At 35.8% G+C, this 14164-nt stretch overlaps 1 protein-coding gene across 19 annotated transcripts in view; it reads left to right on the forward strand.

Annotated features, from left to right (window-relative positions):
* Nucleotides 1-13826, forward strand: part of BAZ1A (bromodomain adjacent to zinc finger domain 1A) — a 123913-nt gene extending 110087 nt beyond the window's left edge. For 15 of the 19 annotated variants that reach the window (XM_081547955.1, XM_081547951.1, XM_081547957.1 and 12 more), the window contains 9 exons: nt 666-829; nt 1506-1660; nt 2814-2962; nt 6249-6496; nt 6583-6809; nt 8693-9162; nt 11054-11196; nt 12362-12449; nt 12839-13826. In XM_081547955.1, coding sequence (XP_081404081.1) covers nt 666-829; nt 1506-1660; nt 2814-2962; nt 6249-6496; nt 6583-6809; nt 8693-9162; nt 11054-11196; nt 12362-12449; nt 12839-13035 — 1841 coding nt within the window. In that variant the 3' untranslated portion in view covers nt 13036-13826. Of the gene's footprint in view, nt 1-665; nt 834-1505; nt 1661-2813; nt 2963-6248; nt 6497-6582; nt 6810-8692; nt 9163-11053; nt 11197-12361; nt 12450-12838 lie in introns of all 19 variants that reach the window. The other 4 variants (XM_081547965.1, XM_081547967.1, XM_081547959.1 and 1 more) reach the window with 1 other exon arrangement.
* The last annotated feature ends 338 nt before the right edge of the window (nt 13827-14164 follow it).

A 14164-nucleotide genomic window follows, 5' to 3' on the forward strand; every position in this document is an offset into this window, starting at 1 on the left:
TCAGTCGCTCAGTTGTGTCTGACTCGTTGCGACCCCATGAATCGCAGCACGCCAGGTCTCCCTGTCCATCACCAACTCCCAGAGTTCACCCAAACCCATGTCCATCAAGTCAGTGATGCCATCCAACCATCTCATCCTCTGTCGTCCCCTTCTCCTCCTGCCCCCAATCCTTCCCAGCATTAGGGTCTTTTCCAGTGAGTCAACTCTTCGCATGCGGTGGCCAAAGTATTGGAGTTTCAGCTTCAACATCAGTCCTTCCAATGAACACCCGGGACTGATCTCCTTTAGGATGGACTGGTTGGATCTCCTTGCAGTCCAAGGGACTTTCAAGAGCTAATCTGATCACACGGACCACAGCCTTGTCTATCTCAATGAAACTAAACCATGCTGTGTGGGGCCACCCAAGACGGATGGGTCATGGTGGAGAGGTCTGACAGAATGTGGTCCACTGGAGAAGGGCATGGCAAACCACTTCAGTATTCTTGCCTTGAGAACCCCATGAACAGTATTATCAGACAAATGATGTGCTTTGCTTCTTTTTTTCCCCATACTTGAGGACTTAACTAGGTGTTTTTATCTCCACTGTCTCACAATCATACAGTCATATGGGTAATTGTATTTTTTAATGAGAAAATCATAATAAAGATGTTTGATAATTATTTCAGACAAACCTCAAACTGATAGCAAACCTACATACAGTCGGGGAAGATCTTCCAATGTGTATGATCCATCCCAGATGTCTGCAGAAAGACAGCTTGAGTTGAGGCTGAGAGATTTTCTTTTGGATATTGAAGACAGAATCTACCAAGGAACATTAGGAGCAATCAAGGTTTGTACCTGTTCCCATTTTTAACTTGCCTAATTACCAGAATTTTGGTAACTTATTTGATATTTTATGTTTGTTAACGTATTTGATATAGTCAAGGCATGTGTGTTCTGAATAAATAGCAGCAGTGATGCATTTTTTATAACTAATTTTGTTTCCCTGTATCAAATTATATATATAGATAGAAATCTTTCTTAAAACCTTTTGTAATGTTTACTTTTGGTATTTAAAAAATATCTGTTTTACGGTATTTTCATCCAAGATGTTGAAATGTGTAAGGATATTTTCTTCTTCCTTGACTAGCTCCTGCCTGCTCTGCTGAGTCTGGTTTGTTTATTGGTTTCTTTGTTACCTTTTTAAAATCTGTAAGTAATTCATGCTTGATATGTGTGTTCTGTTCATTGCTTTGCTATCATCTGTCACTTTTTTGCTACTGTCAGGTGACCAACCTTAGAGTCATTTATAATTTCACTATATAGAGAGTAAGGTATTAAAGCTTTCATCTATGAATGATATGAACTCCATTTTACCCACTTAGTAACCTTATTTTTAGATCTCTGTTTGACTCACAATCCGTTCTAGAATATTCATGAATTTTTCATATGTACATTGAACTTCATACATCTTAGGAACAGTACATGCCATTTTTCAGAGTTAGTAAATTTGAGTTTTGTTACAGGTTACAGACCGACACATCTGGAGATCAGCATTAGAAAATGGACGGTATGAGCTGTTAAATGAGGAAAACAAGGAAAACGGGATAATTAAAACTGTGAATGAAGATGTAGAGGAGATGGAAATTGATGAGCAAGCAAAGGTCATAGTAAAAGACAGGTACAAAAAGGATTTTTTTAAAGTAACCATCACTTTTTCTTGCCATTTTATGTTTGTTTTTAAGAAAATGTTTCTTTTTATTCAAAAAATTGAAAAAAAAATTGTCTTAAAATATTACTGTGAGGACATTAATATTTATAACCACTGAAATGATGATTTTGCTAAACCACAAGTTCTCTGTTACCTCTCTTAGCAGCCGAAAGACAACTTGTTAGGATGGTGATAGTTATTCAGGTTTATAAAAAGTCTTTGAACTTTTTAAGTTTTATTAATTTCAGAAAGTAGCTTTACATTATCCATTTTTCTTTTCTGTAAGAAAACTTGGTAAACTGTAATAGACTAAAATATTATTTGAGCTATTAATCAGAACTGATTTATCTATAGACAGATGCTTTTACTTTTTCAAATAGCATCTGCCCTTAGGATAAATTTATTGTCTAGAAGGAAATGGTGGAGGGACCTTAAGCTAGCAATTACAGAGCAATGTCAGAGTTCTGGTAGAAATAAATACCCAGTGGAATGTAATATTGATACATAGGAGAATATGGAAGACAGCAAAGGAAATGCTAGAGGAAGTGACTGTGAAACTGAGACCTAAAGGTGGAGAGGGTATGAAACTGGGAGGGAAGACATTATATAGGTTTTGAGTAAATGAGCTTGCATTTTTAAATGATCGTTTTAGGTGCAGCATGGAGATTTATTGCAAAGGGAGTAAGATTGGAGGCCAAGGAACTAGTTAGTTAGGAGGCAGCTATAAGTAAAAGTTGAAGCATGAGAAATAGAGATGAGCTGCCTGAGCTACTCCTCCCTTAAGGCCCATCTGGTATCACCTCTCTGAAACCTTTCCTTAGCCTTCTAAAGAAAGGTTTCTTTCCTTAGAGCCTTCTAAGGCTTCTTTCCTAAAGCCTTCTAAGCCTTCTCTCATCCACCTTCCCTCCTGTCTGTATTTACCCTTGTGATGTGCCTAAATGACATGATAGTTTAGCTTTTGATTCATGTTTTTCTCTCCCTTTCCTGGTGGCTTATGAGAACTAGAGATTGAGGAAACCATTTCTTACACAAGTATAAGTAAGGATTTGGATAAGTCAGTGGACTCAAGTTTCATCTAATAGTGGTTTTAAGTACTACCAACTCTTCAATGTTTTAATTGTAGACTTTTGGGCATAAAAACAGAATCTCCAAGTACTGTCTCAACCAATGCAAGTACACCACAGTCAGTGAGCAACGTGGTTCATCATCTTGCAATGGCACTTTTTCAAATAGAACAGGGTATTGAGAGGCGTTTTCTAAAAGCTCCACTTGGTAAGTATCTGTTTTTAATTCAAAATATGTTATATATTTCAATTACCCCTTAATTAATAGAACTTTACTGGCTGACAGAATAAAATTGATCAACTAATTTGAAAATTTTGAGATTACATTTTCATTTTAAAATATAAGTTCTTTTAGGTGAGATTTATTTAATAATACTTTAAAAATTTATTCTAGGTATTCATTCATTTCAATGAATGTCTGTGTAACTATTTCTGTCAGTCTCTTTTATGAATGTTTCTTCCAAAGAGATTACCAAGGCCTACGACTCGCCAGACCCTGAATAATCAAACACTATACATAAATGTATTGTCATTTAAAACAGAACCTCAAAGAAACTACTTAAATGCCCCACATTAAGGGTATGGTTTAATAATGTGAGTCATTCACCTGAGCATGTGTACGAAGTGCTAAATCAGAAATACCAACTGTTTCGGGGTACATAGATGAGGAAGTGCTCTACAATCTATGGTTAGGATGGCAGAAATAATTTATCATGAGTGTGTTTCAGTAGTTATGAAATTAATGTGCTTTTTAGGACTAATCTAGGAAACATAATCCTTATGTTTTTAGGAAAATATATTTCAAGTTCCAAATCAATTTTCATATCATAACTGCCTCTAGTTCGCTGCAGTCTTTCTGAAAAACTGAGTTAATTTATAATTCATTATATTGAGATAGTTTGTATCTCAATAGTGAGGTCCTAGAAGAAACAGTTGTTTTAAACTATATCTTTTTGATCTCATATTGAGAGAGAGACTTGAGTAGACTAAAATCCTTTAAAAATTATTTGAATGTTAATTTTTTGAGTAGTAAGAACAAAGTTTTCATAAATATATGGTGCGTGAAACATTAGTATATTTGTAAATTATCTATTTTTAAAATGAAGAATTTGTAGTCAGTATCTCATTGTTCTAATAAGCCTGTCCATATTTTAATTTTTTTATAAATTGATAATTCCACCATGAGCTTAATAACTCACTTTTCACATTGGAAGTAACATTTGTAAGAAATGAAATACATATAATCACAAAGATTGAAATTTGTGTTTGTTGTATCACTGTTATTTTGTCTTCAGTATTTTGATTTGTCAAAATCAAATTATGTCTATAAGGGATCTCTGTATTGTTTCTTACAAACACATGTGAATTTACAGTTATTTCAATTAAAAGTTATTTGTAAGTCGTAGGACTCTTATAAATGTAAAATGTTATTACTACTATTAATTCTGTGATTCCAAAAGGGGTATGGGAATAAAATGTAATTCTGCTGATTTTTCCACTTCTGAAATTGCCATAAATTAAAGCTATTTAAAGGTTTGGTGAGGGGGGATCAAATTTATTATTTAATATGTTTGTATTTTTATCAGTACCTTTGATTAAATATTTATACAAAGGGAAAAAGTTGACACTGAGAGATACAGTTGCAGTTTACATCTAATAGATTATACAAGAGCAGAGAACTATAGTGTTCCCTATGCTTGTTTATATGCAGCAGTGTTTAGACATTCATTTCATCCTGAGACATAGAAAATAAAAAATAAATGAAATAAGACAAGTTCAACTTACTTTACTTATTTTGTAAGTGTTCAGCTTACCTTACTTTGTAAATGTTGGTCAGAGTCAGATGTTGATCGTTTGTAATAATGGATGTTGCTGCTGCCGCTGCTGCTAAGTCGCTTCAGTCGTGTCCAACTCTCTGCGACCCCATAGACAGAAGCCCACCAGGCTCCGCCGTCCCTGGGATTCTCCAGGCAAGAACACTGGAGTTGGTTGCCATTTCCTTCTCCAATGCATGAAAGTGAAAAGTGAAAGTAAAGTCGCTCAGTCGTGTCCGACTCCTAGCGACCCCACGGACTGCAGCCTGCCAGGCTCCTCCGTCCATGGGATTGTCCAGGCAAGAGGACTGGAGTGGAGTGCCATTGCCTTCTCCGGTTTCTCCCTCCTGCCTAACAGTCAAACAAAAGTTTAAGATCTGCTAGTGTTTGACAAGTCTCTTGCTTTATGACTTCACCTCTCAGCTATATTAGAATTTTCTTAAGAACAGGGGCCATAGAGTAGACTTGTTTCATATCTTCTAAAATGCTGCATATTGGAGGGGAGGAAATACGATGCAGGAATAATGATAACAATAGCATTTACACTGACAGAGAGAGTTTACATGTCTTGTGTGTATTGTCTCATTGAATCTTCCCAGCAGCACTCAGAGGTATAAGCCAGCCACATACTGCTCTGAGGCACCTGAGGTACCGAAAGGAACTTGCCTGAGCTCTACAGGGGAGCTGGTGCTCACCTCAGGGCAGACTGACTCCATAGCCTGTGTTGCCATGTTTTCTTAATTGTCATGCTACTACCCATGAGATTTCATTTGAGGATATATCTTGCAGAATTTTGGCGTGATGTGGTAGGCACTTTATAGTTAAGTATACTGTCTTAGGAAAACTAAGGTAGTTGCAGTAGTGAAGATGAATTCAAGGTCAATATCACATGCCAATGTAAAGTGATAGGCTAGCTAGATTAATAGCATCCAGTCAAATGATTCTTACTAGAGTCAAATGTTTCTGTATAAAAACTGGTACTGAAAGTTCTTTTTAAGGGGGTATTAACATTTTTTAAATCTACCTTATTTTAAAAATAATATTTTCTTAGATATAGAAGACAATATAGTTGGCATTTATACATAGTTGATATTTTTAGTAACAGTTTTATTGAACCATATTTCACATATATAAAATTCACCCTTTTTAAATTGTTCAGTGGTTTTTAGTATATTCACAGTTGTACAGTTACCCACCACTATCTAACTTCAGAACATTTTCATTAGCCCCAAAAGAAACCTCAAATATGATTGATACTTAACTTAAAGAGCAATCCGTCTTTTATCTACAAATGAGGCAGTAACATTCTTGATTCATATGAATAGTAGCTGACTTGTTATTGTATTTAGCCAACTTTCTAAATAAGATCAAGATTTGACACAAAGAACTAAATTGCTAGATTGAGAACACATTGCCCTAAGTTATTTTTCTCTTTTAACTATTGAAATCCTCAAGCATTTGTTTTACAGATTTAAGTAATTCTTCATGTCATAAACAAGCTGTGGCTCAGCAAATTTTCTTTATCATGAATTTTTTGTTTTTAATATCAACATGGTCTTTTTGTGAAGTATTAGGAGAGAACTCTAAATTCTTACCTATTTAACAATACCAAGAAAAATAGTTCTAGGAGATGTCTAGGGTTTGACTAGGAAGTTTTAATTACTTTCCCTTTCATTTAAGATGCCAGTGACAGTGGGCGTTCTTATAAAACAGTCCTGGACCGTTGGAGAGAGTCTCTCCTTTCTTCTGCTAGTCTATCCCAAGTCTTTCTTCATCTCTCCACCCTGGATCGTAGTGTGATATGGTCTAAATCTATACTGAATGCCCGTTGCAAGATATGCCGAAAGAAGGGTGATGCTGAAAACATGGTACTTTGTGATGGCTGTGATCGGGGTCACCATACCTACTGTGTTCGACCAAAGCTCAAGGTATTCTTTTTTCTTCTTCTGCTTCTCAGATTAGAATTGAGATTTTGAGTGAGAGATGATTACTGATCATTTATGTGATTTATCAGACTGTGCCTGAAGGAGACTGGTTTTGTCCAGAGTGTCGGCCAAAGCAGCGTTCTAGAAGACTCTCCTCTAGACAGAGACCATCCTTGGAAAGTGATGATGAGATGGAACGTAGTATGGAAGGTGAGGATGATGAAGTTGATGATGATGAAGAAGAAGGTCAAAGTGAAGAGGAAGAGTATGAGGTAGAACAAGATGAAGATGATTCTCAAGAAGAAGAAGAAGTCAGGTAAGTCCTAACATGCAATAAAATGAGAGTTCATGAGTCATGACTAGGCAATCTCTTGACTTTTCAAATACAAATGGAATGGTTGGGGCCTCTAAATTTGTAAAAAAACAAGTGTGCAGTATAGTGTCATAAAGTTCCCCTTGTTTTTTATGTATTATAAACGTATGAAATTATTCCCAAGGGAGTATAGTCCTTGTGTGAACTTAGCCAGATAACAAAGTCAAGTATGAGTTTGGATAGGATGTCAAGTCAGAGCCTCATTAAGGTTGATATTACTTAATTTTTTACTTAAAGTAGCAAATAAGCAGTCCAGAGGACAGCTAGGAGATACAGATGAGCACAGCTTTGGATGCATCTCAATACCCAAATATTGGTGATCTTGGTAGTCGACAGAGAGAAATACCAGGAAGCATATTATATTTTTATACTCCTGCCACGTCAGCACCTACTATACTACTATACTATACTACTGCATAGCCAAGTATTTGACAACTTAGCGCAAGCTGTGTCACCCAGGCCTAATGAATGGATTTGGTTATTCCTGCTGGGCAGTCTCTTCTTGTTTGTCCCTAAGACTCTCCCATCCGTTTTCAACATTTGAACTCCATTCATGTGGAATCACTTCCCAGGTGGCTCAGTGGTAAAGAATCCACCTGCCCACACAGGAGATGCAGGTTCAATCCCTGAGTCGGGAAGATCCCTTGGAGTAGGAGATGGCAACCCATTCCAGTATTCTTGCCTGGTAAATTCCATGAGAGAGGAGCCTGGAGGGCTACAGTCCATGGGGTTGCAAAGAGTCGGACCGGGCTGAGCGACTGAGCACGCACACATACACACGTGGAATCAAGAAAGTGAATGTGCAGCAAGGGCAGCTGGAACTGACACAGTCCAAAAAGGTCACAGCCTGCGGGAGATGAGGAGAGAGAGCCAGCCCCTCTATTTCAAGCAAGTTGTTTAGTATCTCCAACTCAACAGTATTATATTAAGCATAAAGACAATAAAGAACTTGGAAAATTCTTGGAAATATTTTAGGCAAACCAGAGGTTCAGGTATGTGGGGAGATAGATATAGGAGGCTTAATAGGATTGTATCATCTTTGTCTATAACATAAAGGCAATTAAAAGGTTGAATATAGTTTTGTATCTTACAGTAAACATCAAAATACAGCTAAGAGATTCTTGGCTTGGTGTTGAAGAATAGTAGATTTAAGGCCTACTTTTGTGGGACCCATTGGCCAAAACTATAGGTTACCTCAGTATCAATGATAATGAAGAGTGACAGTCTCCTGAAGCGTAAGGAAACTAAAGATTTGCATTTTAAGTTTTCAACATGATCAAGTCCATTTATTCAGTTCTCCTGAGGATCTGATTGCAGTTCATGACTTAGGATTTGATTTTCAAGATGATGTCCTGGAGTTACTGAGAAATTATTACACGTTCTCCTTGCATTACAAAGAAATAAATGAAAGCACATTTTAGATTTCATCAGTTCTAAGTTTAAAAAAAAGTGAAAGTTGGTCACTCAGTCATGTCCAACTCTTTGCAATCCTATGGACTATAGCTCACCAAGCTCCTCTGTCCATGGAATTCTCCAAGAAAGAATACTGGAGTGGGTTGCCATTTCCTTCTCCAGGGGATCTTTCTGACCCAGGGATCAAACCCATGTCTCCTGCATTGCAGGCAGATTCTCTACCATCTGAACTACCAGGGGAAAAAACTGAGTAATAAGGATGTTACTTATCCATGTGTTACTGAGGATAAGTCTCAGTAACACATAAGTTATGTGTGTTAAGCTCATTGGCTGAATAGTAGAACAAGGGGGATAGAAGTATCATATGTGCATCATTGCTCTGTACAATAATTGTTTTCTACAACTGTTTATAGCCCACCAAAACGAGGAAGACCACAAGTTAGATTACCAATTAAAACAAGAGGGAGACTTAGCTCTTCTTTCTCAAGTCGTGGCCAACGACAAGACCCTGGAAGATACACTTCACGGAGTCAGCAGAGTACACCGAAAACAACTATTTCTTCTAAAACTCCTGGTAGAAGCCTAAGAAAGATAAAATCTGCTCCTCCTACAGAAACGAAATCTTTAAGAATTGCCAGTCGTTCTACTCGTCAGAGTCACGGCCCGCTGCAAGCAGATGTATTCGTGGAACTACTTAGTCCTCGTAGAAAGCGCAGAGGCAGGAAAAGTGCTAATAATACACCAGAAAATAGTCCCAACTTCCCTAACTTCAGGGTGATTGCCACAAAGTCAAGTGAGCAGTCAAGTCCTCTAAATGTTGCTTCAACACTTTCCCTCCAAGATAGTGAATCCAAGAGAAGAGGCAGGAAAAGACAATCTGCAGGTATGAAGATGTCTAAATTAATCTGTTTTCACCTAAGAAAATTGAGTAATCTGGAAAGATTGAATGTTGAGATAGTTTGTATCATTTTTGAAAGGCTGTCCACTATACAGAATTTTTAGGGAGCAACCTGGCCTGAAGCATAATGTTCAATGAAGGGGCAGCTCTTTGGGGAATAAAGGTAAACTACACTGTTAGTATTTGTACTAGTGTAGCAGAGTACTTGAAAGAAATTTGCTAATAGCGTTTCATGTTCAGTGGAGAGATTTGGCCAATATTTGAACAACCTCAGTATATCACATTATAACACATTTCATTCTCATCCATCTTTGCTTCCTTCAAAACACACATACTCAACATCACCTAGGCAAGCTACAATTGGTAATGTGGTAAGGTTCCCACCTGACATACTGAATTTGGGGGCAAGGGAGAGTTGGGAACATTAATATTGTTAGGGAGTGATTACCAGCTATCTTTCTTATTCTGATAATTTTTTTAATATCTATATATAATATATAAATTGTTTACATACTATATAGGGTTATGTTGTTTTTATATTTATCATATGATAAATTATTTGTCATATTTATCTATGTAATAATCTCTTTACCCATTAATCTCTTTAATGCTATCCTCTTTTTTTTTTATCAGTGGTAATAAACCTTAGTATTTCAAAAAGAAGTTACACATAAAAAATGCTACTAGTCATTGACATAAATACACTACCATTTGTAAAATAGATAGCTAACGGGAAGCAACTGTATAACACAAGGAGCTCGGCTCCGTGCTCTATGACAACCTAAAGGGGTGGGATGGGGGAGGCAGGGCAGGTGTGAGGAAGGTTCAAGGGGGAAGGGATATATGTATACTTATAGCTGATACACATTGTTGTACAGCAGAAACCAACACAGCATTGTAAAGCAGTTATCCTCCAATTAAAAAAGAATTTAATGCTAATTACTGTTCTTTGAAGAATTTTAGGTAGCTGTACTGCATAAACACATGCAGGATTAATTCATTGGTGAAAGAATGTAACATAATGCAGTCATCAGGTTGTCAGGTTTGGTAGTTTGTGGGTATGAGGTAACTTTGTACCAAGATCTAATTGAGCTTTTCCTATCCTCTTATGTGTTTTGCTCTTCCACAATCCTGAACCCCAAGCTATTTGGAAAATAATACACCTGAAGCATTTTTATTTAAAAGAGAAAAAAATCTGCTGGAAAAAAATGTTGCTTTTAACCGATTTGTAAACTTACTAACCTGGTTCTAAGGACAAATAAACAGGGAAATGTGTGGATTTACATTTAAGCTGGGAATTTAAACACCTAGATTCATCTATGGACTATACTACCCTTTTCTACTAATTCATATACCTTAGATCTCACTGTATACCTTACATTTTATGGGAAAGCATTTTGCTTTAAGGAAATTCTCCATATGAAGTTAGATTTATAAGAACAATCTTTTATTTCATCATTGAGAAATATTGCCTATTATGCAAGGTAACTAATAAAGAGGCCAGGCTTCTAGATCTGAAGAGGTTATTTTCTTAAGGATGTATTTCAGGAAATACCAGACGATTGCTTGCTTTCATCTTACTGTAGTTGAAAACATAGTTTTAGAACAACCCAAAAACTTTGTGCTCTAGAATTACCTTTTGTATTACACTCTTTTTACACCAATCTGTTCCCAATGAGTGTTTATTTCAATTTGAAATTTTTAAGATCGAAAGGAAATAATGAATACTTGGTCCAGATTTACCTCTCAGAATATATGTTAGTTTAACATCTCAGTGTTGATTTTCTGTTTGAATGTAGTTTGTATTTATATGCCCTATTTAACTTATGGTGACCAAATACTTCATTTCATCATCACCTAAATATTATTTGTTCAGAATCATCCCCTATGACACTTAATCGAAGGAGTTCAGGTCGACAGGGAGGAGTTCATGAACTATCTGCTTTTGAACAACTTGTTGTGGAATTGGTACGGCATGATGACAGCTGGCCTTTTTTGAAACTCGTTTCTAAAATTCAGGTAATAATACTGGACTGTATAAAATGTATTTGTGTATATTATCTGATTTAGTCTGCATGGCAACTTGAGGTGGTCAAAATGCTTATTTAGTCACTGTCTACTTAGAAAACAAGGCAAAACTTGGACAGTTGGTTCCTATATTGAAGTTAGCATAGTCTCCTCAGTCCCTTCTAGTCCTGTGACTGATTCTTATAAACGATGACAGTGTGTTGCAATAACCTCACTGTTTTTATTCTGTGTAATGAATATGAACAGAGTTGATTCAACTAAGTACCATTTTTGATACTTCCCTTATGTAAAACAGTGTTTCCTAAACTTTAGCATATACCAGAATCAACAGAGGGCTTGTTAAAACACAGCTGACTGGGCCGCACCCCAGAGTCCTTGAGTCCCTAGGTCTGGGATGATGCCCAACCATTTGCATTACTGAGAAGTCCCCAAATAATGCTGATAGTGCTGGTCCAGGAACCACATTTTGAGAAACAATGATGTAAAAGGTACTCTTAACAGAGATGGCATAACCTAACTAAGGGGTTTGAGATGATGCTGTGGTTATTTATATATGTATGGAAGAATATGATGTGCCATAGCAGAGACAGGACAGTGTTAGAGTACCGTACTGGAAGTTATACTGGTCTTGCAGAAGTACAAAAGAGAGGATAGATGTGAGCATTTCAGAGGGAGGAAATAGCAGGAATTAGAAAGTTTTTTTATGGAGGAAAAATGGAATTTCAACAGTGAGAAATGGAATAAGGACATTTTAGGGAGAGAGGGCAAGTTAAAGACCTAGAAATGAGAATATGGGAATGATGGATAGTTTGAGTGGAGCAGAGGGTGTATTAGAGGGGCTCAGACACAACTGGATTGTAAAGGGCCTCATTTGCCAATATCAGGTGAAGGTTTCTGAATGAAAAAGTGACATCATCAGATTTCTGTTTTGAGACTTATAGAGCCAAAATGTGAAGGATATATATAGAGAGACTTTTACAGTATCAAATAATCTTTTACAACATTATAATGACTAAAATGTATTATGTAATTTTAATGGAATAATAGTATTCAGAGGTTAATATTCAGTTGCTTTTAAGTGCAAAACTTGCATATATTTGACTACTTATCTTCAATAAATTTTCTATAGGAGAGATATATTTGAATTATTTTACAGGTCCCAGACTATTATGACATCATCAAAAAGCCCATTGCCTTAAATATAATTCGTGAAAAAGTGAACAAATGTGAATATAAATTAGCATGTGAGTAATTTATATTTTTCTCTGATAATTATTTTTAAGGAAGTAGAGGCTGTTTTTCTTTCAATGATGCATACTAATGTAATTGTGTAGATGGCATCCCAAGAAATCCCTAAAATGCTTATACATGCATATATGGAAATGAAAGATGGATGGGGATTAGATGAGTTAAAGATATTTTATAGAATCTGATCTTAATAGATGGTCTGTACAGTTATATAAAATACATCTAATTAAATATTAAGCTTTAGTTCTGCCACCTTATTTCAGTTTTCAATTTCTAAAAAAAAAGTGGACTTATATTTTCTTCATGAGATTTCCAGATATGATACCAACAAAGATTATATTTATAATTGACTTTCATCTAATCTCATTTGGTTTTTTCATTCTAGCTGAGTTTATCGATGACATTGAATTAATGTTTTCGAACTGCTTTGAGTACAACCCTCGTAACACAAGTGAAGCAAAAGCTGGAATTAGGCTTCAAGCATTTTTTCATATTCAGGCTCAAAAACTTGGACTCCATGTCACATCTGGGAATGTGGATCAAGTTAGCACCCCACCAGCTGCAAAAAAGTCACGAATCTAATTTTGTCCTTTTAAAGGATATGAAGAAATGAAATTGTTCATTAAAATGGAACATTAAATCATGCTCTAAAGCAGACATATATGTATAAAGCAATAACAACTGATTGACCACATTGAAGTGTGGCCTGCACTATATTCTCAACTTTAATATTAAGCACTCAGGAGAATGTAGGAAAGATTTCCTTTGCTACAGTTTTGTTCAGTATCTAATAAGTTTGATAGATGTATTGGATACAGTACTGGTTTACAGAGGTTTTTGTACATTTTGAGATCATTCATGTGTCCCAATATCTCAGAAAATATTTTTTCACGTATGATTTATTTGGTCATTGACCTTTTTTTAGAAGTGTGGTATTAAGGGAGATTTATCTACACAGAAAAATCTTCCTTTATAGCACAGTTTAGGAAAAAGTGTATACATCTAAGAATTGTTTAATGAGCACATTCTTTCAACACTACACATGAATGAATCCAATTTTATATCCTTGAAGTGCTGTACCAGTGCTGGCTGGAGGTATTGAGTCTGAGTTTATTAACTAGATATTTATTTAGCATTCAAAGTAATTTGTGAATTTGTTTTGTATTTATAAAATTTGTACCTGGAAAATGTTCTTTAATTTTTTAAACATTTTATTGTGTTTTGTTTTATTTCTCTAACTTCCTTAATGATCAGTCAATAAAGGTAACACCCTCCCTTTTCCTTGACAGTTCTTTCAGTTTTACACAACTGTATTATAAGTTTCTATGTACAACTTTTTAAGTGTACAAATAAAATGATACATTTTTTTTCAAGTATTCTGAGTTTCTGGAATTTTTTGCAAATCAGAATTGGACTTCTACATGTGATAAATACAGACCATAGGAAGCAATGTTTTATTGTACCTGAGTCTCAAGCTGTGAGTTGAATCTTTTCTGCCCAAACCCTTTAGGAATAAGATACCTCCTGTCAGAACAGTAACATTCTATCCCAGGGATTCTTATTAAAAAGAAAAAAGAAAGTTTGGAATATACCCACCTGTGTTAAGAAACACAACTCTGAAAAATTTTTTTAAATAAATGCTATTTCCTATTCAGACAATAACCAGTCTGTTCCAGCCATAGAAAAAAACTGGCCTTATTCACACCCACAC

The sequence above is a fragment of the Giraffa tippelskirchi genome, chromosome 12, assembly GCF_054371585.1.
Source record: "Giraffa tippelskirchi isolate mGirTip1 chromosome 12, T2T-mGirTip1v1.2.pri, whole genome shotgun sequence".
Classification (NCBI taxonomy): domain Eukaryota; kingdom Metazoa; phylum Chordata; class Mammalia; order Artiodactyla; family Giraffidae; genus Giraffa; species Giraffa tippelskirchi.